The 26,285-nt window shown below is 43.0% G+C and overlaps 1 protein-coding gene across 3 annotated transcripts in view; it reads left to right on the forward strand.

Annotated features, from left to right (window-relative positions):
• Nucleotides 1-478: 478 nt before the first annotated feature.
• Nucleotides 479-26,285, forward strand: part of ANGEL2 (angel homolog 2) — a 41,907-nt gene continuing 16,100 nt past the window's right edge. Inside the window, exons 1-5 of one of the 3 annotated variants that reach the window (XM_073628394.1) lie at nt 479-629; nt 6,742-7,254; nt 10,773-10,996; nt 15,661-15,730; nt 24,312-24,730. In XM_073628394.1, coding sequence (XP_073484495.1) covers nt 6,750-7,254; nt 10,773-10,996; nt 15,661-15,730; nt 24,312-24,730 — 1,218 coding nt within the window. In that variant the 5' untranslated portion in view covers nt 479-629; nt 6,742-6,749. The remainder of the gene's footprint in view (nt 630-6,741; nt 7,255-10,772; nt 10,997-15,660; nt 15,731-24,311; nt 24,731-26,285) is intronic. The other 2 variants (XM_073628396.1, XM_073628395.1) reach the window with 2 other exon arrangements.

The raw sequence follows: 26,285 nt of genomic DNA on the forward strand, positions 1-26,285 counted from the left end.
CCCCCCCCCCCCCGGCAATCATCTGGGACACGTCACAGATGATTGCCTGTCCAGTCACAGTGCGGCTCGCGCATGCGCAGTGCGTGCCCGGCTATGAAGCCACAGCTGGGCGTCCACAGTGACCATGCCGGCACCGCAGAGAGGAGGGGGAGAAGAGCGGGGCTTTGTTCTCACCGCATCGCTGTACCCTGGGACAGGTAAGTGTCCGATTATTAAAAGTCAGCAGCTGCAGTATTTGTAGCTGCTGACTTTTACTTTTTAAGCGAAACCCCGCTTAAAGCACCACAGTCTGAATGCAGAATATTGCTTCCCAAAAAAAAACATTTTTAATGATGTTTCTGTATAGTAGGAAGCCCAAGGACAGCAGCCCCTTCTGTTCCCTTTATAATCCCAGCACTGCCTCCAACACAGGACTGTCCCTGCACTGAGCACTAAGCAGTACACTACACAAGTACACAGCTCTCCCTGTGTGAGCGACTTCCGGTCTGTACCCGGCTGTGCAGCCAATCAGAAGCCGGAGCCGGCTGACCAATGCAGAGCGCTGTTAAACGGGTTTCCCGGCATGCTCCGCTCCGTCATGGAGGCTGTGCTGTGTGTGCACTGTGCAGGCCGAGCTCGGTGAGGGTCAGGTGAGTGTAGTGGTGGGGAGGAGAGAGGGGGCACCCGGCCACATAGGAGGAGGAGGCGGTGGAGGGCCCCAGCCTGACAGGGTGACGAGCTCCAGCCGGACAGGAGGAAAAAAAAATAACATTGTGTTCTTATTAATGGCTGATGACTATGGAGAGAGGCCTGCAGGGCCTGTGTGTGTATACAGTGTTATGGAAGGTGATAGGCTCCGCCCACCGAGATTTGGAGAGTTTTATAAGAATTTTACATAATTGTGTGATTTCTGATAGAGATACTAATGTGTGTATATGTATATATTTGTACATGCATATAATGTGTGTGTGTGTGTGTATGTGTGTGTGTATATGTGTATATATATAAATGCATATAATGTGTGTGTGTATATGTATATATTTATACATGCATATAATGTGTGTGTGTGTGTGTGTGTGTGTGTATGTGTATATATATATATATATATATATATATATATATATATATATATATATATATATATATATATATATATATAAAATCATCCCGCTTAGCAAAATTGAAGATATGGAGGAATGGGATTATAGTGGTGCTGATAACAAATTGTACATAACAAGTTGAATAAAAAAAATATGTAATTTCTTTATTAGTACAAAAAGGGGAAATTTTAGTACTAATAAAGAAATTATATTTTTTTTATTCAACTTGTTATGTACAATTTGTTATCAGCACCACTATAATCCCATTCCTCCATATCTTCAGTATATATAGTTATATGTGTGTGTATGTAATATAATTTAGCAATAACTTTTATGAGCACCCACCTAACATTGAATAGATCCTCCTTTTGCTGCCATAACACCCCTGACCCATGGGGGGATGGACTGTACTAGACCTCAGAAGGTATGTGATGATCTGTGGCACCAAGCTGTCAGTTGCAGATTATTTTTACCTCTTGGCACCTCCCAGCCCTTTAGAAGGTTTATGAGGTGGGGCACAGCTTAAGATCACATGACCGCCCTGATTGGCTGTTACATGGTCCGAAAACTCCTGACTGCGAGGATCGATTGGGAGCTTTCGGTAAAGAGACGGTAACTGTCCCGGGAGGGCGCTCTCAGCACAGGTGTATTAGGGGCAATTATTGCAAATAAGGAACAGGTGCTGAGAGGCCACATATTTGCGTTCGACTGGCACTAAGTGGTTAAAGGAGAAGTTCAGCCTGAGCTTGTTTGGCTGGGCTTCTCCTATGGGTCACAGAGTACAATTTTGTTTGTCACTCCTGTGACAGACTGAAGTCCGCTCTCTGCTGACATCACAGGAATCAGTCCGGGCGCAGCGTCATCCCGACTCTGGATCTGCCAGGTGCCTGGACTGATGGCCCGTCTCAGCCTTTCAGTGAGCCGCTGAAGCGGCCGCTCCCGGCCCCTCCACAGATCATCACTCCAATGAGCGTGGAGGAGCAGGGCAGGAGAGCTGCTGATTGAAAGTGAGCATCTCTCCGCTCAGGGAGCAGAGAGAACCGAGCCTTTGGTGATTCAGGGATGTTCGGCGGCTCAAGTCTCAGTGCAGAGACACCGGGGGACCGATGCTGCATCCACCTAGGTAAGTATGTTGGGGGGGGGGGGAGTGTTATTAAACCCAGGACCCTGCATTCACTATATCTGGTCATACACAGAACATGGAAATAGGGGGGGGGGATTGAGCCGTGCGTGGGGGTTTAGGGTCCAGGAGCACCGGTGGGGGACCCCAGAAGAAGCAGATCGGGGCTTCTCTTTGCAAAACCATTCCAAAGACCAGGCAAGTATGACATGTTTGTTTATTTTTTTTTTTTTTAAATGAGCCTTTACAATCACTTTACCCTGCCAGTGATTTCAGACCCCTTTCACACTGAACACCACCCCGCGCTAGCGGTAAAGTGCCGCTTGTTTTAGCGGTGCTGTGCGGGGAGGCAGTTTACAGGCGCTATTTTTAGCGCTAGAACGCCTGTAAAGCACCTTCAGTGTGAAAGGGGTTAAGTGTTATGGCTGATTGGTGTGTGTGTACATAAAATGTATACATATTATTTTTTTTCATCTGATAGAGCAGTGTAGAATATACTTTAGAATTTATCTACAGCTGTAGTGTGAAGGCATACCATCCATACTTATCAACTTGGTGACCGCCTACTGCAGATATTCTGTGGCAGAGTGGCCCCACTGTGCCGAATCACGTACATGACCCGGCTCTTCCGGGTAGGGGGCACATGCCTGCTGCCCCGGCTGTGCTGCCATTCACTCCAGCGAATGCTGATCAGTGGGTCCCGGCCAATGATTTATTGCTGGAACCCGCTGAGCAAATGACAAAATGGTAACCCCTTCCAAGCCAGTGTCATTAGTACAGTGAAAGTGTAGCGCATTAGCACTGATCACTGTATTGGTGTCACTGGAGATGTTAAGTGTCATTTAGTCAGTCCCCAGCCAGCATCAGTTACTGTCAGGTTGTCCGCCGCACTATTGCAGTCCCACTATAAGTCGCTGATCACCAGGTATAAAAACATTTTGTCCTAAATTTATGACGAAATTTGATTCTTGAAAAACATTTTTATTTATGCAGAATGTAAAAAAATATATATATTTTTTTTTTTTTCAAAATTTTCAGTCTTTATCAATTTGTAATACAAAATAAAAATCTCAGTGGTTGTCAAATCCCACCAAAAGAAAGCTCTATTTATGTGAAAAATATGATACAAATTTTGTTTGGGTACAGCATTGCATGACCGCGCAATTACCATTTTAAATGTAGCAGTGCTAAATGGCAAAAAATGGCCTCATCGTGGATGGGGTAAACCTTTCGGAGCTGAAGTGGAGATGCACAGTATCTCACAAAAGTGAGTACACCCCTCACATTTTTGTAATTATTTTATTATATCTTTTCGTGTGACAACACTGAATAAATTACACTTTGCTACAATGTAAAGTAGTGAGTGTACAGCTTGTATAACAGTGTAAATTTGCTGTCCCCTCAAAAAAACTCAACACACAGCCAATAATGTCTAAACCGCTGGCAACAAAAGTGAGTACACCCTAAGGGAAAATGTCCAAATTTTCCCAATTAGTAATTTTCTCTTCCCGGTGTCATGTGACTCATCATCAGTGTCTCAGGTGTGAATGGGGAGCAGGTGTGTTAATTTGGTGTTATTGCTCTCACCCTCTAATGCCCTGTATACACGATAGGATTTTCCGATGGAAAATGTGTGATAGGACCTTGTTATCAGAAATTCCGACCGTGTGTGGACTCCATCACACATTTTCCATAGGAATTTCTGACACACAAAGTTTGAGAGCTTGCTATAAAATTTTCCGACAACAAAATCCGTTGTCGGAAATTCCGATCGTGTGTACACAAATCTGACACACAAAGTGCCACACATGCTCAGAATAAATTAAGAGACGAAAGCTATTGGCTACTGCCCCGTTTATAGTCCCGACGTACGTGTTTTACGTCACCACGTTCAGGACGATCGGATTTTCCGACAACTTTGTGTGACCGTGTGTATGCAAGACAAGTTTGAGCCAACATCCGTCGGAAAAAATCCATGGATTTTGTTGTCGGAATGTTCGATCAATGTCCGACCGTGTGTACAGGGCATTACTGGTCGCTGGAAGTTCAATATGGCACCTCATGGCAAAGAACTCTGTGAGGATCTGTAAAAAAGAATTGTTGCTCTACATAAAGATGGCCTAGGCTATAAGAATATTGCAAAGACCCTGAAACTGAGTTGCAGCACGGTGGCCAAGATCATACGGCGGTTTAACAGGACAGGTTCCACTCAGAACAGGCCTCGCCACGGTCGACCAAAGAAGTTGAGTGCAGGTGCTCAGCGTCATATCCAGAGGTTGTCTTTGGGAAATAGACGTATGAGTGCTGCCAGCGTAGCTGCAGAGGTTGAAGGGGTGGGGGGGTCAGCTTGTCAGTGCTCAGACCATACGCCGCATACTGCATCAAATTGGTCTGCATGGCTGTCGTGCCAGAAGGAAAATGATGCACAAGAAAACCCACAAACAGTTTGCTGAAGACAAGAAGACTAAGGACATGGATTACTGGAACCATGTCCTGTGGTCTGATGAGACCAAGATATAAACTTATTTGGTTCAGATGGTGTCAAGCGTGTGTGGCGGCAACCAGGTGAGGAGTACAGACAAGTTTGTCTTGCCTACAGTTAAGCACGATGGTGGGAGTGTCATGGTCTGGGGCTGCACGAGTGCTGCCGGCACTGGGGAGCTACAGTTCATTGAGGGAACCATGAATGCCAACATGTACTGTGATACTGAAGCAAAGCATGATCCCCTCCCTTTGGAGACTGGGCCGCAGGGCAGTATTCCAACATAACGACCCGAAACACATCACCAAGATGACCACTGCCTTGCTAAAGAAGCTGAGGGTAAAGGTGATGGACAGGCCAAGCATGTCTCCGCACCTAAACCCTATTGAGCATCTGTGGGGCATCCTCAAATGTAAGGTGGAGGAGCGCAAGGTCTCTAACATCCACCAGCTCTGTGATGTCGTCATGGAGGAGTGGAAGAGGACTCCAGTGGCAACCTGTGAAGCTCTGGTGAACTCCATGCCCAAGAGGGTTAAGGCAGTGCTGGAAAATAATGGTGGCAACACAAAATAGTGACACTTAGGGCCCAATTTCACTTAGGGGTGTACTCACTTTTATTGCCAGCAGTTTAGACATTAATGGCTGTGTGTTGAGTTATTTTGAGGGGACAGCAAATTTACACTGTTATACAAGCTGTACACTCACTACTTTACATTGTAGCAAAGTGTCATTTCTTCAGTGTTGTCACATGAAAAGATATAATAAAATATTTACAAAAATGTGTGGGGTGTACTCACTTTTGTGAGATACTGTGTGTATATGATCGGAAGTCCCCCAGTCTCTATTAACCCCTTTTGCATTTTATGAGTAAAAAGTCCACTGAAGTTTCTTTTCCCACAACTACAGAAGTATGAAATTGAACCTGCATTTATGATAGAGATTGGCTATCCTTAACCATTTGAAGTCCATGCAACAGTCGTCTAGTTCTGGGAGGCCGTCAAATGATGCCTTTCTGTGATCGGGCCCGCCGTGTCGCGCTCTGTGATCGCCATGTCCAGAGGAAACGGCTGATGCCAATCAGCAGCTCTTTACCACGTGATCAGCTGTGTCCAATCACAGCTGATCTCGATGTAAACATAAGCCGATTATCGGCGTTCCGTTCCTCATGCTGACAGCATGAGGAGAACCGATAACCAGCTTCTGTAAAAGGGACATGCACACTGATTAATCAGTGCAGTCCCACCAGTGCTGCCAATCGGTGCCCATCAATGCCTCCTCCTCAGTGGCACCCACCAGTGCCTCCTCATCAGTGCAGCCTATCATTGCAGCCTCATCAGCGCACATCAGTGGAGGAGAAAAATTACCTGTTTGCAAAATTTGTTAACAAACTATGAAGTTTTATTTATTTTTTTTTTTTCAAAATTTTTTGATCCTTTTTTTTTTTTTTTTTTTTTCATTTTATTTAGCAACAAATAAAACCCCCAGTGGTGATTAAATACCACCAAAAGAAAGCTGTTTGTGTGAAAAAAGTGATAAAAAATGTTGTGTACAGTGTTGCATGACCATGCATTTTGTCATTCATAGTGTGACGGCGCTGAAAGCTGAAAATTGGCCGGGGCAGGAAGGGGGTGCAAGTGGTTAAAGTGTGACTGTATTTACATGTATGATGTATCTTGGTCTGCCTCCTGCAGCCTAATCCAACAAGATATCACCTGTGAAGCTGCAGTAAATTCTCAGTTCAATCCTATTGAAGGTAGCAGGCAAATATCACTTAAACCAATGCCCCCACCCTTTTCCAAATGGGCAAAGTAAGAGGTTCTCATTAAATACACCTGCCAAGACCCTGCAGAGTTTACACGTGTTTTAGTACACATTAGATTGTAAATGTAATATTCTTGGTGGTAATTGAAACCAGGGCAAAAGCTCTGCAAAGCAATGATGCTGTCCACTTTACCGGATGTATTGAATGCTGTATATACATTCCTGTGTTTTGTTTTTTTTTTTTTTGTTTTTTTTTTGTTTTGTTTTTTTCCACTATTCATAAATAATTTCTTCTTCAGGGGCTCCGATGTTCCCACGGCATCTACAGAGTGTGGGCAGCAGATATTTTGCCCACGCTGGGCACTCCCGGGTCTCATGTGTAAATAGAGACTTTCCTAGATGCCCATGGTGGACCACATATTATCCTCAGAATCCTACATATTATCCTCCGAATCAGAATCCTACATATTATCCTCAGAATCCTACATATTATCCTCAGAATCTTCACCAGCCTGTCAGCACTTGGCATCCTCAGGAATACTTCAGACCCTACCCTTTTCCCCGGACACCTGCATTCCTTGGTCCCCCTTGTTTTCCCTGGGCTCCTGGTCAGCCATCGTGGATTCACATTTCACACTATAATATGAACTCTACAGGGGATGAACCAATTAGGAAAAGGAAGAACATGGAGGGTGATGACAGTGGGAGGAAACTGATGCCAAAGCGATCCTATCCACCAGCTAATGACTTCAGTGTTCCTTCAGCACAGGATCCATCAGGATTGTCAACCAGTCCCCAACCAGAGTTCAGAGGTAAGGCTGGTAACATTGCAACTCAGCTGTGTACTGTGGAACAGGATGTCAAATTAACTGAACCTTGCTAAGATTGCTTCTTCCCTGCTAGCAAGAATGGAGTGGGTAGCTCCTTCCTAGGAAAACAGCAGTGCCAGAGCCTGCCATAGATGGATAGCTTATCATGTAGGAAAATATTAGCTATCAGATTTGAAATTTTGTCACCCAGCTGTGACCTCTCTATCCACCAAGAGCACCCATATTCCCATTTGGGGTCCTCTTTTGGTTAGTGGGATGCTAGCTGGTTGTGACCTTAGAGCTGCACGTTTAATCGTTAAGAATCGAGATTGCGATTCATTTCCCCTCGCGATCTTAAAGCATTTTCCCGATTCTATACAGAGTTCTCTGCTCAAGCACAGCTGTCAAACAAAAAACAGGCAGTCTGCCAAGTTTCACAGCCTGAGCAAACTCTAAACATTGTAACCTTTTGTTCTATAATAGATAGATAGATATATAGATTTCTTTTGGCAGAGAATAAAATGGTGGTTGCAATATTTTATCTTTCTTTCGTTCTCTCTCTTTTTCTTCTCTTTTTCTTTCTTTTTCTTCTTTCTTTTTCTTCTTTCTTTTTCTTCTTCTCTTTTTCTTCTTTCTTTTTCTTCTCTTTTTCTTCTTTCTTTTTCTTCTTTCTTTTTCTTCTTTCTTTTTCTTCTTTCTTTTTCTTCTTTCTTTTTCTTCTCTTTTTCTTCTTTTCTTTTTCTTCTTTTCTTTTTCTTCTTTTCTTTTTCTTCTTTTCTTTTTCTTCTCTTTCTTTTTCTTTCTTTTTCTTCTCTTTCTTTTTCTTCTGTTTCCTATACCCCTGTCCATAACCTGAGGTAACGACGGGTTAGTCAATCCGGGAAGGGGGGGGGGGGGAGAGAAAAGGACGGGGATGTACACAAGTATAGTATTCATTAGCTCGCGTATACCCCCAGTTGCAGTTCAATCGTGATCTTTATTCTAAGCAAAAAAATCGTGATTCTTATTTTTCCCAGAATCGTGCAGCTCTAGACTTTAGGGTTTAACCCTAGAAGTCTGACCTTTGGTAACAGAATGCACTCAAGGTCAAAGGATCATATAGTAAAAGAACCTTTTTCTGGTTAGAATAAATGACTTCACTTTTGGCGGCACAGTGGTGTAGTGGGTAGCACTCTCACTTTGCAGTAAAAAAGGGTCTCTGGTTTGAATTCCAACCACGACACTACCTGCCTGGAGTTTGCATGTTCTCCCTGTGCCTGCGTGGGTTTCCTCCGGGTACTCCAGTTTCCTCCCACACTCCAAAGACATACTGGTAGGTTAAATGGCTTCTGTCCAAAATTGGCCCTAGTATATGAATGTGAGTTGGAGATCTTGGATTGTGGGCTCCTTGAGGGTAGGGACCGATGTATGTGTGGAGCGCTGCGTAAATTGACGGCGCTATATGGGTACCTTAAATAATAATATAATAGATGAGCATCTTAATGCGACACAATGTATGGGGATAGGGACAATTGTTCCAAAAGCGCACCAAAGATGCACCTTGAAGTCAATTAGAACTGCATCAAGAATGCACCCAAGGTATGTTTTTGGGGTCACATGACACTTAAAAAAAAAAAATAAATAAAATGCTGGTTGTTAAAGAGCCAGCACCCTCCAATGTCCTTAACCACCAGTAAATAGCTACACCCCCCCCCCCCCCCCCTCCTCAATTTAGGCCGATATTTATTCTTCTACATATTTTTGGTAAAAAAAAAATCACAATAAGCGTATATTGATTGGTTTGCGCAAAAGTTATAGCGTCTACAAAATAGGGGATAGTTTTATGGCACTTTTGTTAATTATTTTTTTTTGTACTAGTAATGGCATCGATCTGCGTTGGTTTTTTTTTTTTTTTTTATTTCGGGACTACGACATTATGGTGGACACATCAGACATTTTTGACACATTTTTGGTACCATTGGCATTTATACAGCGATCAGTGCTATAAAAATGCATTGATTACTGTAAAAATGTCACTGGCAGTGAAGGGGTTAACACTAGGGGGCGATCAAGGGGTTAATTGTGTTCTCTAGTGTGTGTTCTAACTGGAGGGGGGAGGGGACTGTGTAGGGGAGATGACAGATAGCTGTTCATACTCTGTGTTAACACACACAGATCCCGGTTCTCCGTGTGTCAGCAGCGATCGTGGGAGCCCGACGGTGATCGTGACCACCGGGGCACTCGCATCGGCTCCGGGGGCGAGCAGTGTGCCACAGGGCAAAGCGACATAACATAACGTCGTTTCGCCCAGCCGTGCCATTCTGCCGCAGTACAACTGGCAAGTGGTTAAACCGCTATTCACTGCTTATGCGATGCCTGCAATGTATTTAAAATGCACTATGCGTTTTTAAAAATGCATAGTGCATTTTTGAAGCTTTGTGGTGTGAAAATAGGTGCGCTCCCATGTGAAAGCAGCCTTGGGGGGTATCTCACCAAAAATGAAATTTTCTATTGTAATTTTACATAAAATTACATTAAAATGGAAAGGTAGTTTTTTTTTTTGTTTGTAACATTAAAGCCAAAACTGGAAAGCTGCAATATATTACAATCATTAGATGTGGTGGTGTCACGGTCAGGAATCAGGCTCGGAGACCAATAGTTATAGCAGTACAGAGCCTTCCACCAACCAGCAGGATAAGTACATGAGCAGGTTGTCCTGGTGGATGATGCAGGCTCACCTAAGGAGTGGTGGCTAAGCACTAACCTGGACTTCACCAGAACTCCTGATGGTGGAGATGGGTTTTGCTGCAAGCTAGAGCCAGGTTGCGGTCCTCAGGATTGGCCCATCAGGAGGTGAGAAAGCTAGGGTCCTGGATCAAGCAGAAACATAGTAGGTAAATAAGCCAAATGTCGGTAACAAGTGGTTACAGGTTGGGATCAAGTAAAAACGTAGTGAGCAACAAGCCAAGGGTGGGTAATGAAGATAGAGAGGGTTGCAGGAGTGAAAGGAGCAAGATATGGGCTGGAGAAATGCATAATAATCTGGCAAACAGGAAGTGCAGAGACATGGCTTAATTTAGGAATTTCATGGGAGGAGCAAAGAGTTCAAGGTTCATCAGAGACAAGGCAAGATTGTCCAAGGAATCAGACAGGTAGCTGTCCAGCATCTCAGATGGCATTTCAGAGGTTGCGGGTTCAGATCTGGGCCCTGACAGATGGCTGCATTGATTTTCTCTCTTTGGGCTTTCTTCCCTCTGTTCTCACCTGGTGACCTGGCCAGTAACATACCTCCTGTATTAGAATGCCCCCAACTCTGGATGAAGAAGCACAGGGGCACCTTTGGAAAGCAGCATTGTCAGTTGGGGGGGTGTTAGTGTAAATACAACAGAAGGAGCTGGAAAACACAAAGCTGTGCTGCAACACCCAAAACTCCAAGGAGAACAAGCACAGGAAGATCTCTCTGTTAGAATATTCATGACATTTAAGAATCAATCATATTCCTATGGCATTCACTTTTGTAATATTTTAATTGTCCTCTTTAGCAGAAAGTACAACAAAGAGGAAGTGGGAGGACTTCAGTCACCTGTACTGTGAGCCATCTGGAGAAAAAGGAAAGTTTGATTTTTCCGTGTTGTGTTATAATATTCTCTCCCAAGACCTGTTGGAAGATAACTCATACCTGTATGACCACTGCCGGCGCCCTCACCTGTTCTGGAACTACCGGCTGCCCAACATCCTTAGGGAAATGGAAGAAATGAACGCTGATGTAAGACTGACCAGTATTTTACCTGTAAACTTTCAGGCCAGTTTCTGTAAACTCCTTGGGTTTTGTGTCCTATGGAATCACTCCTTTTTTTTCTCATTGTGTTATATACAGTAACCGAAATCTAGAAGAACAAGAAATTTAAAATCGTGAAAATTTTATATTAAAATGAACCTTGGCTAATAATGACTAACTCCTCAGTGTGACAGTGTAGGGGGTCTGACAATTAGCAATGTACCAATGTATTGAAACGGGGAGGAGGGCGCTTACGACAAATCTCTGCACACCCGCTGACTGATGTGGAGAATAGGCCCCCCCCCCGGGTTTTAGAAACAAAGTGTATCAAGTTCACACAGTGTATATAGAAAAGAATCACCCCCTTTTTAAAATCACATTTTTTGCTTTGCAGCCTAAAATGAAGACAGGCATGTTTTTTTTTTTTTTTTTTTTTTTTTTGTTTGTTTTATCTAGCTGTATTTACTCAGCAACTTATAACATCCAAGTCAAAGATATAACATCAACATGTCTGAAAAATAAATAAATAAAAAACAGAATCGCTGAGTTGGAAAAAGGATTACCCCCTTGTGTCAGTAGTTTTTTTTTTTTTTTTTTTTTACCTACATTTATTTTCACCTTTTAGTCTGTTGGGATATGTGTCAACTAACTTTGCACATCTGGACTTTGCAATATTTGCCCACTCTTTGCAGAAATGCTCAAGTTCAGTTCAATTTGATAGTGGGATACTGACAAAAGGGTGTACTTTTTCCAACTCGGTGAGTCTGTTTTTTATTTATTTATGTATTTTTTACATTATGGTGTTATCTTTCACTTGGATGTTATAAGTTGCACTGAGTAAATACAACTAGATAAAACAAAAACTGTCTGTCTTCATTTCAGGCTCCAAAGCAACCAAATGTGATTATTTTACAGTGGGTATAGAAAAGAATCAACCCCTTTATCTGCAGCCACTTGACCAGGATTTAAAGGGTTTGTTAACCACTTCCCGACCGGCGCACGCTGATGTACGTCGGCAGAATGGCACGGACAGGCAAAGGGGCATACAGGTACGTCCCTTTAAATTTGCCACTGTGCCATCGCGTGCGTGCCGGCCAACGCCTCCGTGATTCGGATCGCGGGTCCCACAGACTCGATCGCCATGGGGATACCCGCGATCGTCTCACGGGGAGGAAGAACGGGGAGATGCTAATGTAAACAAGCATCTCCCCGTTCTGCCTAGTAACAGTGTCACTGATCTCTGCTCCCTGTGATCGTAGCAGAGATCAGTGATGTGTCACACACAGCCACCCACAGTTAGAAACACCCCAGGACACACTTAACCCCTACACTGCCACCTAGTGGTTAACCCCTTCACTGCCAGTGTCATTTACACAGGAATCTGTGCATTTGTATAGCACTGATTGCTGTATAAATGACAATGGTCCCAAAAATGTGTCAAAATTGTCCGATGTGTCCGCCATAATGTCGCAGTCACGATAAAAAACGCTGATCGCCGCCATTACTAGTAAAAAAAAAAAAATAAATTATTACTAAAAATGCCATAAAACTATCCCCTATTTTGTAAACGCTATAACTTTTGCGCAAACCAATCAATAATTTCTTAATTTTTTTTTTTTCTTCTACCAAAAATATGTAGAAGAATACGTATCGGCCTAAACTGAGGAAAAAAAATGTTTTTTTATACATTTTTGGGGGATATTTATTATAGCAAAATGTAAAAAAATGCGTGTTTTTTTTTTTTAAAATTGTCGCTCTATTTTTGTTTATAGCGCAAAAAATAAAAAAAACCACAGAGGTGATCAAATACCACCAAAAGAAAGCTCTGTTTGTGGGGAAAAAAGACGTCAATTTTGTTTGGGAGCCATGTCGCACGACCGTGCAATTGTCAGTTAAAGTGACGCATTGCCGAATCGCAAAAAGTGCTCTGGTCTTTGGCCAGCAAAGTGATCCGGGGCTTAAGTGGTTAACCAATTTATATAAGACTATGCCTGCCTCTCTATTAGAGGCCGGCATAGCACACTATGTAAGTAGTTTTCAAAAACGAGTGTTCTAAATACCGAATTTGAGCTGTCTTCAGGCCAGTCACATGACTCACGGCCACTTTACAGCTCCGATGGATGTCTTCTGCGGGAGGGGCCGTGATCTCCTTCTGACGTCAGCCGGGGAGATCATGTTGCGGCTCGTCTCCTCCACAGAAGCTCTGTCTCATAGCTGTAAAGCGGCCGCGAGTCACGTGACCGGTCTGAAGACGGCTCAAATTTGGTATTTAGAACACTTGTTTTTGAAAACTACTTACATAGTGTGCTATGCCAGCCTATAATAGGGGGGATATGACCGGCAGGAAGGAGGGGGTGAGGGGGAGAGAGGAGAGCAGAGGGGACAGCAGCATATGATGCAGGGACATACTCTGACCACGATGATCATGGCTGAGCAGCCCTAATTTTCATGGTCAGCGCAGAGAGGGGATACAGGAAGTTGCAGGTTCAGGGAGGTTTTTTTTTTTTTTTTTTTTTTTACAGTTTAGAGGGGGGAAGACTACACAGCACAAGCACTGTGCTGTGTAATCTGCTTTAAGGTACCAGGATCTGTATATTGTGTTTGTTAACCCTCCCCCCCAAAATATATATATATATATATATATATATATATATATATATATATATATATATATATATATATATATATATATATATATATATATATATATATATATATATATATATATATATATTATAATATAATTTTTTTTTATTTTTAACAAACAAACACTTTAAGTTCGTTACTGGTTAGATTTTCAACATGGCATGTGTTTCTTCTTTCCTTGCATCTGAATTTCCTAAATGTTGGCTGACATAAATACCGTACCTTTTTTATTTGTTTATTTTTTTTACCCTCAACATGGGAACAGTACATTTTAAGATTTAGTGGATTTTCTACATTCAAATCATTTTACATTATATGGCAAAAAGTATGTAGACTCCTGACACGGACATTTATATGGAGTTGCCCTCCTGCTTTTTGGCTTTAAGGGTCCTTTCACATGGATTCCGCTCCGCTGATCCCCGCTGAGCAGGCGGATGACAGGTCCGTCTCTGCTCACTGTGCTGAGACAGACCTGTCAGGGCCCCGCTATGGAAGATCGGATGAAAACGGACTGCCTGTCCGTTTTTCATCCGATCCAATCCTTTAGACGGGTGGAAAATAGGATTTCCATCCGTCTGGATTTCACAAATTGGATCAGATATTGGTGGGTGTCAGTGGACATGTCACCGCTGACATGACATCCGCTGCTTCATAGAAGTGAATGGAGTGTCTGATCGGGGCGGCCTAAAAAACGGACAGGCGTACCTGATTGGAGCACTGTGTGAAAGGGGCCTAATGGCCTCCACTCTTTTAGGAAGGGCATTTCTGGGGACAGGTACTGATAGAGAAGATCTGGCTTGCAATCTGGTGCAATTCTAATGCATTCCAAAGATGTTCATTAGTGTTGAGGTCAGGGCACTGTTCAGTTCAATTGAGTTACTCCACACCAAACTCATTAAACCATGTCCAGTGTTGCCAACCTACCAGGTTGAAATTTACTGACACAACACCCAAAATTTACTGGCACAGCCACGTTTTTACTGACATTTTCAAAAGTTTGAAAATTACAGCTTTAAGTGCAAATTTCAGTATTTAGGCTACAAACAAGTACAGTATGCACATAGCAATATGATTTAAGATAGATCAGGCATTTTTGTTATTTTATTTCCGATATAGTAAGTAGCTCAGTGACAGGACAGAATGGGCGGCACACACATGAAATGGACTCTCACGGTGACACGCACAGCAATGTGCAGCAGCTCAGATAATGACACTTCCCCAACATGGCGTGTCCCCTCTTGAGTCACAGTGACAGTCTCTTTCCATGCCAGGTGGTCCCTTCAGTCAACTCCAGTCCAAACAGCACTGACAGTCTGGCTCCTGGCTTGCCTTGCTCCCATCCCACAGACAAGGCTCTGCTTGGGTCCTTACACCATGACATCACATGACACACTCAGGCACTGCCTCCACCAGAGCCACCCCCCCCCCCCCACCAGCACCGCCCAAACACATGGTAGCAGGCGCTTGAATGGTCTTGGCCTTTTCCTGGAATGAAAATGCACATGCGCAGTTCCGAGCCGAGCGTCACAGCCGTATTTTTTACTGGCAACCTTTTGGTGTCACTGGCAGGAGAAAAGAGCCCATTTTTTACTGGCGCCAAGTACAATTACTGACGGTTGGCAACACTGACCATGTCTTTCTGGCGCTGGCTTTATAAATGGGGGCACAGTCATGCTGGAGCAGAAAAAGGACTTTTCCCCCAAACTGTTGCCAGAGAGTTGGAAGAGCACATTTGTCTACAGTAGTATCGTTGTAGGTCTAACTGTATCCTTCACTGGAGATATCAAAACTCAATAATTTGGAGAGGTGTCCACATACTTTTGGTCATATAGTGTACATGTGATGGTCAGATATCCTACAGACATTTGGCCATATAGCATATTTATAGCGTGTCGCTTTGACAGGTGCAGGAGGTGAATGTGAAATATATTGGTACATTTTCTTCCAATTTTAGTAATTCACCACTATTTAAATATTACCCATAATTAATACTTTTACTTTTCCAGATTTTATGTTTACAAGAAGTTCAGAAAGATCACTACCAGGAACAAATCAAACCCAGCTTGGAAGCACTCGGTATGGAGCCTTTAGATCCTTAATTTGCCTTTTTATTTGCTAAATGTAGTAATCTGTTTATGTAAAATGACACAGATTTGTTTTCTTCTAAGGGTCCATGCACACTAGGGGCAGAAAAAAATGCCAGGATCTTTGACAGAAAAAAGTGGCATAAAAATGCTCAAGAGTTTAGTGGCATTTGCTTTTATAAGTGTTTTCCAAAACATTTCCCTCTGATCATTTATAATTTTTTTTATTTTGCTCTTCAGCAAAGAATGTAGTACAGTATAACAAAAAATAGTGTGCCAAACATGAAAGATCAGAAACCTTCATAAAACATTTAACAGTAATAGCGATGAAATACACATTTGGAACCATGTAGTCTTGTTTAATTCTGTTACCATTATGAAATCCGATTACATGGAAAACATTAGTTCCTGAACAAGGCCTTTAGAACATATAATGCAAGAAAATGTAATACTAATGTGTAAACAGGGGTCCGAACCACGCAGGCTTAAGCCATAAGGCTGGATTCACACCAATGCAGTTTTAGTGCTTTTTGCATTTTGCAGATTTGCACTACAGAACATTTAACATTGTTTCCTATGGAACATGTTCTGTAGTGCAAATCTGCAAAATGCAAAAAGCACTAAAAATGCATAGGTGTGAATGGAGCCTAAGAGCGTGTTTTTTTTCTTTTCTATAAAACCTAAATTAGAACATAGATGGATCAGGGAGGAATGAGTGAGGAAAAAACGAAGGGGAAAAGCAAGGTGTTGGTGCAGGTGCTGGCGCTCGCCCAAGAAGCCAAAGGATACCAAGCAGTCAATCACTACTGTGCCTGAGCCTGTACAAATCAAGGGGACAGGTACGAAACGTAATCTCGTGAACACTGAAAGTCGTGCCAGTAATAACACGTTTTGCGGAATTTGTCCTTCTTATGTTTCATACCACTGTTAGGTGTTCCATATCATTGATCTCGTTAACCACAGCTATCAATTGACCAACTGACGGGGGTGAGTGTGTTTCCATTTTTGTGGGCTGCACACCTTGGCCGCATTAAGCAGGTGGATCAGGAGGGATCTCTTGTACCTATGTCTCAAATGTGGGGTAATGTTTAGTAAGAATGTCTCTGGGTGCATCTCCAGAGATATATCGGTAAGCTTATGAATCAGCTGCCTGAGATCTTCCCAGAAGGGTTGTATGCTACAGCATGACTAAAAAATATGCAACAACATGCCTGGTTCTTTTTGTCACTGCCAACACAATGGAGAAACAATAGGGTAGAACCTATGGAGGAGTCCAGGGGTCCTATACCAGCGGGTCAGGAATTTTATATCCTACTTCCTGGTTATCTGCTGGACAGGGATGACTGATAGGCAAAGTAAAGATCCCGATCTCGATCCTATTTTCCTCTCTCCTTGGGCAGAGCAAGAAGCCGGTATGAAATACGCTTGGTTTTGTGGCCCCATAAGTGCAGAAATTCTGCTTTAGTTGCATGAAGGAAATAGCGGGGAATGGCTACTGGGAGGGTTTGTAAAAGGTATAAAAGTCTTGGTAGAACTTGGGGGCATGCCCGTCTGGTGCCGTTGCTGAACGAAAAAGAAGACTACAATGCCTTGTTGTCTCTCACCGCAGCTGCTGGATGAGAATATATTGCATCTACCCAAGTGCACATATTGGCTCCAAGGATCCGCTTAAGAGAGGGCCAAATGACCCAGTCAAAGGCCTCCTGTGTCCGCTGAAATCAGCAGCATAGGGATGTCCCAGGAGTGGGCCAGGTGGATTAGGTGAAAGGGCTCTACAAATGTCATCCCTAGCCTCCCTGTTCAAAATGAAGCCCACCTGGTTGTTATGAACCAATGAAGGCAGAAATTGAAGAAGTCGAACCTTCGTGAATATGTTAAGGTCCACATTTTACAGGTAGATGGGACGATAGATAAACATTCTGAACCATCTCTACCCTCCTTGGGGATTAAGGTTAGGTGCGCAGAAAGAGTGGCTGCGGACAGGGCCTCTCCATCCAACAAGGTGTTGCAGGAATGTACCAGTCTGAGCATTAGGAGAGCAGAAAGTTTGATAATAAAGCAAGGGGGACCTTTGGGGCCAGGAGCCCGGTTTGTCTCCATACCCTGCATCGCCCTCAAAACTTCCATCTCAGTTTTGGGGGCCCTCCATTCCCTCTCTATCCTTAGCAGTCAGTTGTGGGAGGCCAGAATTTTGGAGGTAGTCCTCTACCCCTAATGTCTGGGCCAGGAGGTCTGACAATGCGCCATTGTTGGGTAAATTGTTTTCGTGACTATTATGAGAAGCTCTACAATTTGCGATATCTTGAGATTTGTGTCGTTTAGAGCCCTGAGGGGATGTTACAGTAGATATATGGGTCTTTGTGTTTAGTGTCCTGTAGAGCCTGACTTGCCCCCAAACTCATAATAGTGTCTCCGAGGATGCATAAGTTTCCTTTTTGCCTTCGTAAGTAGAACAAAATTAAGGGTGTCTCTTAAAATTCTTAGGACAATTGCCGTATTAGTTGCCAGGGAGCATTTATGAGATTGTTCCAGGATACATATACGTTCCAGGGGTGTGGTAATTTCTTGCTGGAGCTTTGGTTTAATACACACTCCTAGCTTAATAAGGGATCCTCTAATTACACATTTGTGTGCCTCCCACACCATCCCACCCATGAAGAAACCTCCTGGGAAGTGTTGGTGGCAAAATACTACTTAATATCACGCGCTATGGAGCTCATATATTGCAGCTGTTGGAGCAGGCTTTCATTCAACCGCCACGTCCCCAGAGGTCTTATCGCTTCCCCTAGGGTCAAGGTCAACAGGACAGGAGCGTGGTTGGACAGTGTCCGGAGACCAATCTCCCCCGCCTTAAGTAAGGGTAACGCCGATTGGTGTAGGAAAAAATAGTCCAGCCGGGAGTAAGAAATGTGCGGAGCAGAGTAGAATGTGTAATCCTAAGAGTCTAGGTGCAAGAGATGCCAGAGATCCACCAGGTTCCTCTGCTCATTTTTTAATGTACATTTGAAAAATGGTGAACGCTCCTAAATGACACGTTTATGTGTGTTTTTAACATTTATTTATTTATTTTTTTATCGCCGTTCTGTGAGAAGGGAAGGTAGTGATCTTGTGTTTCTGCTAAGCGGGAACACGGATCTCGGCCTTCCTACAGTACAACCACTCCCCACATAGTTAGCAAGCACTCCATAGGGACACATTTAACTCTTTGATCGCAACTGATGTTAACCCCTTCCCTTCCAGTGTCCTTAGTACAGTGACAGTGCATATTTTTAGCATTGATCGCTGTATTAGTGTCACTGGTCCCCAAAAAGTGTCACTTGGTGTCTGATTTGTATGTCGCAGTCCTGCTATAAGTCGCTGATCACTGTCGTTACCAGTAAAAAAAAAAAAATTTAATTCCATAAATCTATCCCATAGTTTGGTCAAACCAATAAATGTACGCTTATTAGGATTTTTTTTCTTATCAAACACATGTAGCAGAATACATATTGGCCTAAATTGATGAAGTTCGTTTTTTTTTTTTTTTTAATGTGTTTTTATAGCTAAGGTAAGAAACGTGTTTTTTATTTTATTCTAATTTTTTCCCCCGACTTTCCAAAAAGGGGTCATTTGGAGCTGTATTTATACTGTCCTGGAATTTTTTAAGGGCTTTAAGAAATGAGATGAGAGGCCGTCGGTACATCAGGATTGATTAATTTTTAAACTTGTATACCATAGTTTGTGGACTCTAACTTTCCTACAGACTAAATGCTGATTTGGGTGTTTTTTACCACTGAAATGTAGCAGAATACATTTTGGCCTAAATTTATGAAGAATTTTGATTTGATTTTTTTATTTTTTTTTTATTTTATTGGATATGTTTTATAACCGAAAATAGAAGGAGTTTTTTTTTCTAAATTTTCTGTTTTTTTTTGTTTTTGTTTTTTTCGTTTTTATAGCATAAAAAATAAAAAAAAACATCGGTGAGTAAATGCCACCAAAAAAAAAGCTCTATTTGTGTGAGGAAAAAAAACGATATAAATTTCATTTGGGTACAGTGTTGCATGACGACACAATTGCCAGTTGAAAGTAGCGCAGTGCTGAATAACAAAAAAATGGCCTGGTCACAAAGGAGGTATAAACTTTGCAGAGCTGAGGTGGTTAACCTGTGCAATGCCATGTGGCCTGCCTCATGCTTGAACACAAACGGGAAAGTTTTGACACCGGAATGTGATTTACTCTACTATAGGCTGCTGTACATACAAGTCAACAAATGATACCTCAAAACTACCTGATCAATGATAATCTTATGCAGCGGAAAACACATGGTGCAGATAGGAAGGTTTATAATGCCTTGCACGTGAATTGTCCCTGTATGTGATTCTGAAGGAAACATGGTTCTAGGTTCCCTTCTGTGCTGGTCATGTAAATAGAAGCCTCGGCTTTTCATATTTGATGGGAAGGAGTTTCAGTTAGCTGACCCTCCTTTTTTCAGCAGACGTCAAATGACCCATGTGGGAGATAGTCAGTCAGTGTTTTCTTCAGGTATGGCAATATTTCAAACTTCTATTTTTCTTCTCAGGCAGAATTGCATAGCTTTAAAGTGAACCTGTACTTATTAACCGCTTGCTTACTGGGCACATATACCCCCTTCCTGCCCAGGCCAATTTTCAGCACTGTCAATCTTTGAATGACAATTGTGCAGTCATTCATCACTGCACCCATATGAAATTTTTGTTCTTCTTCTTTTTTTTTTTCACACAAATGGAGCTTTCTTTTGGTGAGATTTAACCACCACTGGGTTTTTACATTTTTGCTAAACAAAAAAAAAAAAATGAAAATTTTGAAAAAAAAAAAAAAAATTTTCAGAGTTTTGTTATAAAATTTTGCAAACAGGTAATTTTTCTCCTTCATTGATGTGTGCTGATAAGGCTGCACTGATAGGCAGCACTGGTAGGTGGTACTGGTTAGCAGTGGTTAACAGCACTGTGTGGGACCGATGTCCCTTTTAGAGAATCCGGTAATCGGCTTGCTTTTTTTTTCTCCTCACAATGTCAGCGTGAGGGGGGGGGGGGGGGGGGGGGAGGCGATTACCAGCTTCTGTTTACATCATGTGATCAGCTGTCATTTGGCTGACAGCTTATCACATGGTTAAAGGGCCTGGACTGGCCCTTTACTCCGATCTGTGATCTGCAGTGTCCCAAGGACTCAGTGATCAGAGTGCGAGCACAGGAGGATGTCTGTACGCCCTCCCGGCAGTTTAAGCCCACATTGTAGCCGTCTTTCGGCTATAGCGCGGGCTTCAAGTGGTTAAAGTTGTTCTAAAGGCAGGTTTTTTTATCTTAATGCGTTAAAATATAAAACCTATGTACAAGAGCCCCCCTAATACTTACTAACCGCTTAGCCCCCTACTACTTACCTGTGCCCCATCTACATCCAGCGATGTTGCACGAGAGCTACAAAGTCCAGGGATTCTCCCTCCTCATTGGCTGAGACAGCAGTAGGCACCATTGGCACCTGCTGCTGTCAAGAAGTCAGTGAGCCAATGAGGGGAGAGAGGGGGCAGGGCTGAGCCACAGCTCCGTGTCTGAATGGACGCACAGAGCTGCGGTTCAGCTTGGGTGCCCCGCATAGCAAGTTGCTTGCTGTGGGGGCACTCGGCAGGAGGGAGGAGCCAGGAGCACCAGTGGAGGACCCAAAAAGAGGAGAATCTGGGTTGCTCTGTGCAAAACCACTGCACAGAGCAGGTAAGTATATCATGTTTGTTATTTTTAATTAAAAAAAAAAAAAAAAAAAACAAAGGCTTCGATATCACTTTAAGTTCAATAAGCATGCTGTACTTTGCACCCAGACAAACACTTGACTTGGACAGGACTATGTGCACTCCCCAGCCCTTGCTTAGCCAGTACTCTTGCCTGGGGATTGGCTGCTCAGGCACCAAAAACTTTATTGTGGTGGGAGTGGGGAAGGAAGTGTTCCCACACACTGCCAGAAGAGGGCACAGTAAAGGGAAGTACAACATATGTGCTGTGTCTGCTATAAAGTGAACCTGTTACTTTGCCCACTGTAGGCAAACTACAGGTTTACTTCTAGCTAAGATTTGAGTGAAGGTCCGCTCTAATGCCCCGTACACACGGTCGGATTTTCCAACGGAAAATGTGTGATAGGACCTTGTTGTCGGAAATTCCGACCGTGTGTAGGCTCCATCACACATTTTCCATCGGATTTTCAGACACACAAAGTTTGAGAGCAGGCTATAAAATTTTCCGACAACAAAATCCGTTGTCGGAAATTCCGATCATGTGTACACAAATCCGACGCACAAAGTGCCACGCATGCTCAGAATAAATAAAGAGATGAAAGCTATTGGCTACTGCCCCGTTTATAGTCCCGACGTACGTGTTTTACGTCACCGCGTTCAGAACGATCGGATTTTCCGACAACTTTGTGTGACCGTGTGTATGCAAGACAAGTTTGAGCCAACATCCCTCGGAAAAAATCCTAGGATTTTGTTGTCAGAATGTCCGATCAATGTCCGACCGTGTGTACGGGGCATTAGACTTGTAGCAAGTAGGGTGACCACTAGCAGGGTTCATGTTTTTTCCTAGGTAATTTAAATTACAAAATGTTTTATATCCTTATTTACTATTGAATAGTACCATATATAAAAGTTCCATCCTTTTAAATCTATAATGGCTATTATATATGGTATAACCAAAGGCATTTTTTCATTTTGGGTTTAGATGGGGTGGTGAGGGGTTCGAACACCTCTCAGGTTTTTTTACTGCTGCCTGTGTCTCCGTTACAGAGATACACTCTGTACTTGTCCTGATCGCCAATTTCTCTGAAAATGAAAAGCAGGGTACATTTTGTATATTTTGAGTTCTCATTAAAACAGGAATTGAGGGAAAATCTTCCAATGGGACATTTGTTCTCATATCAACTGTCTAATGGGATTTCCCTCAAGTTGGAAAGATATCCAAACACTTTCTACTGAGTCTATGGGACAAAAAGTGAAGATGAAATCTCCCTAATTAGACACAGATGGCAAAAGAAAATAAGACAACAGTTTTAACTCTTCCTATTCTATCCAAAATAAAGAAAAAAAAAGTTTTGGGTTTAGATATACTTTCATGTAGAGGTCTGACAACGTTTTAACCTAAACTGACCACTAATCTGTAATAGCAGGTTCAGTTGATGTATAGGTTTGTTTGAACCTCTTATCCTCATAATAAAGTTCTTTTTCAATACACTGAAATCTGTGTGCTACACATGGATTCTCTGTAAAAAATCTGAAGTCTAAAATCTATTTAGTAGTGACTATTCACTCTTGGGCCCTTTTTACACGGGTGGACCGATCAGGTCTGCCTGTCAGTTTTTTAGGCGGACCCGATCGGACCATCCATTGCTCCCTATGGAGCGATGGGTGTAAACGGACATGTCCATTTACAACTGCTGACATCCCATCCGCTAAAAAACAGACAGATGGAGGATATATACCCTATCTGTCTATCGGATCAGATGACAATCTGATGTAAACGGACAGGCGGTCCGTTTACATATGACCGCCCATAGAGGAGAGCGTGCTGTGTCCATGTCTGCTCTGTATAAGACCTTTCATCTGCCTGCTCAGTGGGGATCAGCAGAAAGATCCGCTGGTGGAGTCAGCCAGTGTGAGAGAGCCCTTAAAGTGATACTAAAATCTTGTGTTTGTTCTTTTTAAAGAAAAAAAAAACATGTTATACTTGCCTGCTCTGTGAAATGATTTTGCACAGAGTTGCCCAGATTATCCTTTTCTCGAGTTCCTTGTCGGCTCTCCTGTCCCCTCCATCCTGTCGAGTGCCCCCACAGAAAGCAGCTTGCCATGGGGACACCCGAGCCAAGCTGCAGCTCCCTGTGTCCATTCAGACACAGCTGTTGTTCGGCCCTACCCTTTCTCTTTCTTGATTGGCTAACTGACTTTGCCAGCAGCGGGTGCCAATGGCGCCACTGCTGTGCCTCTGCCAATCAGGAGGGAGAGTCCTGGACAGCTGAGTCTCTCCTGCAACATCGCTGGAAGGAGATGGGGCTCAGGTAGGTATTAGGGGGGCTGCTGTGCACAGTTTTTGTTTTTTTTTTTTGTTTTTTTTTTATCTTAATACATAGAATGCCTTAAGATAAAAAACCTTCTGCCTTTACAACCATCTTAACATTAAAATGGGCCTTATATAAGGCTCCATTCACACTTGTACGAATCCAAAGTGCAACTTTAACGTAACTTTGGATGCGACTTGTTCCTCTGCAAAGTTGGACCCACTGTTGCACCACTGTTGCATGTAAAATATTCGGGTTCGATTTTCATGCAACTTTTGAAGGTTAACCAACTTCTATGGCCCTCAAGTTACATGAAAGTCGAACCAAAGTAGTGCATGAACTACTTTGAAGTCGCTGCGACTTTAAGTCACACATATGAATGGTTATCATTGGAAAACATGGGGTGCGACTTTGATGTCACACAAGTGTGAATGGGGTGTAACTCTTCCGAGTGTTGTCACCATATTATCAGATTTGATGTGACGTATACTGAATAGGATCTGTGTTTTGTTGTTCTCCAGGATACCTCTGCGAGTTCAAGGCTCGCACTGGGAGTAAACCAGATGGCTGCGCCATTTGCTTCAAATCCGATAAATTCAACTTGATGTTGGTGAAACCAGTGGAATATTTCAGGAGAAACATCACTCTTCTAGACCGTGACAACATAGGCCTGCTGCTAATGCTGCAACCCAAGCTGGAGAAGGAAGCACCATCCATCTGTGTGGCAAACACCCATCTGCTGTACAACCCCCGAAGAGGAGACATAAAGCTCACCCAGCTGGCTATTCTTCTGGCAGAGATTACCGAGGTCGCTCAAATGCAGGATGGGAAATTCTGCCCCATCATCCTCTGTGGTGACTTCAACTCTGTGCCTGGCTCCCCATTGCATAGGTTTATTAAAGAAGGAAGGCTTAATTATGAGGGGATGACTATTGGGAAGGTAAGTACATGCTTCATATGCTGGAATCAGAGCTCCAGTGAAAACGTTCCTCAGTATTTTATGATTTCCCCTCAGTTTCTGCCTCAATGACCACATGCCATTAGAACAGGAAGTTAAGGACATCTACAAGTATGGTCATAGACCGTAGTAACATGCTAACAGAAGTTCTTATCATTCTGCCATGTTTTTTCGGGGAAAAAACTTTGACCAGAATTCCACTTTGAAAGGCCACTAAGGGGGAGATTTACTAAAACTGGAGAGTGCAAAATCTGTTGCAGCTCTGCATAAAAACCAGTCAGCTTCCAGGTTTTATTGTACAAGCTGAAGTTAGAAGCTGATTGGCTACCATGCAGAGTTGCACCAGATTGTGAGTGCTCAAATTTTAGTAAATCAACCCCTAATTATTGGTTACATATTTTTCTACCCTACTCTGAAAATTATGTTCTAGTTTACCTTGCAATAGTTTCTGTAATGGAGCTAGTTTCTGTCTCCAGGCCCCATTGACTAAGATAAAAAAAAAAAAAAAAAATTCCAGCCGCATGGCACTTGCTGTGACCATGTCCTTTCTTTGCCCTGCATGCAGCGTTGTCAATTTTCATGCATGCTGCCAGTGTAGGGGTTGTTGGTGACCGTGTGGCACTTTTTTTTTTTTTTTTTTTTTTTTTTTTTTATCTCCAGCTCCAGTTGTTTTAAAAAACATAACAATGGTCAAATCTTTGTTAGTTACAGATTTTTGTAGGGAATGGTTAATAACCCTACTGTTGTGGTGTTCCCCTTTTGGGGAGATTTTTTCCTTCACTTCTTGTCTTGTAGACACAGCAGGAAGTGAGAGATTTCACCAAAGTAAGCAAAATCCTGTCTTGGGCTTAGTGCGGCCTGTGTTTGCTCATGCACGGCAGCTCATTCATATGAATGGGCTGCAGTGCCATGTGAACCACAGAAAAAGGCGGCTGCAGGGAAAACCACAGTCTTTTTGACCAGGCAGTTTCCCTGCGATCGCGCTGCAGGCTGAGATGCATGGGGGTGCCATTCACAATGAACAGCAGCCCTGCGCGTCTTGCAAGTACAGCGCAATTTGGCTGCAGGAATCGATGCGATTTCCGGCAACCGGAGCGCACAGTGCAGGCTAGTGTGAACTTAGCCTTACACAGATGTCCCCATGAGAACATTTCCCCTCTATTCCTGTTCTGGTGACAACTCAGAATGTTCGACTTCCCATCACTTTCAGTCCCAGGAACAATGGTCACCTGGACAAATGGGATGAATCCTCCTTGCAAGGACACAAACAAGAAAAACCTGAATAAATCTAGAATTGAAACTGATATTAAAGTCCAAAGCATGTTTCTTCTAATGACGGCCTGTTTATAAATCCATCACATTTCAGGAGTTGTAACTTCTTACACTTTGTTAGACCCCTTTCACACTGGGGCGGTTTGCAGGCGTTATTGCGCTAAAAATAGCGCCTGCAAACCGACCCGAAACGGCCGCTGCTGTTTGTTCAGTGTGAAAGCCCGAGGGCTTTCACACTGAAGCGGTGCGCTGACAGGAGAAGAAA

This window comes from Aquarana catesbeiana, linkage group LG04, assembly GCF_042186555.1.
Source record: "Aquarana catesbeiana isolate 2022-GZ linkage group LG04, ASM4218655v1, whole genome shotgun sequence".
NCBI classification, from domain to species: domain Eukaryota; kingdom Metazoa; phylum Chordata; class Amphibia; order Anura; family Ranidae; genus Aquarana; species Aquarana catesbeiana.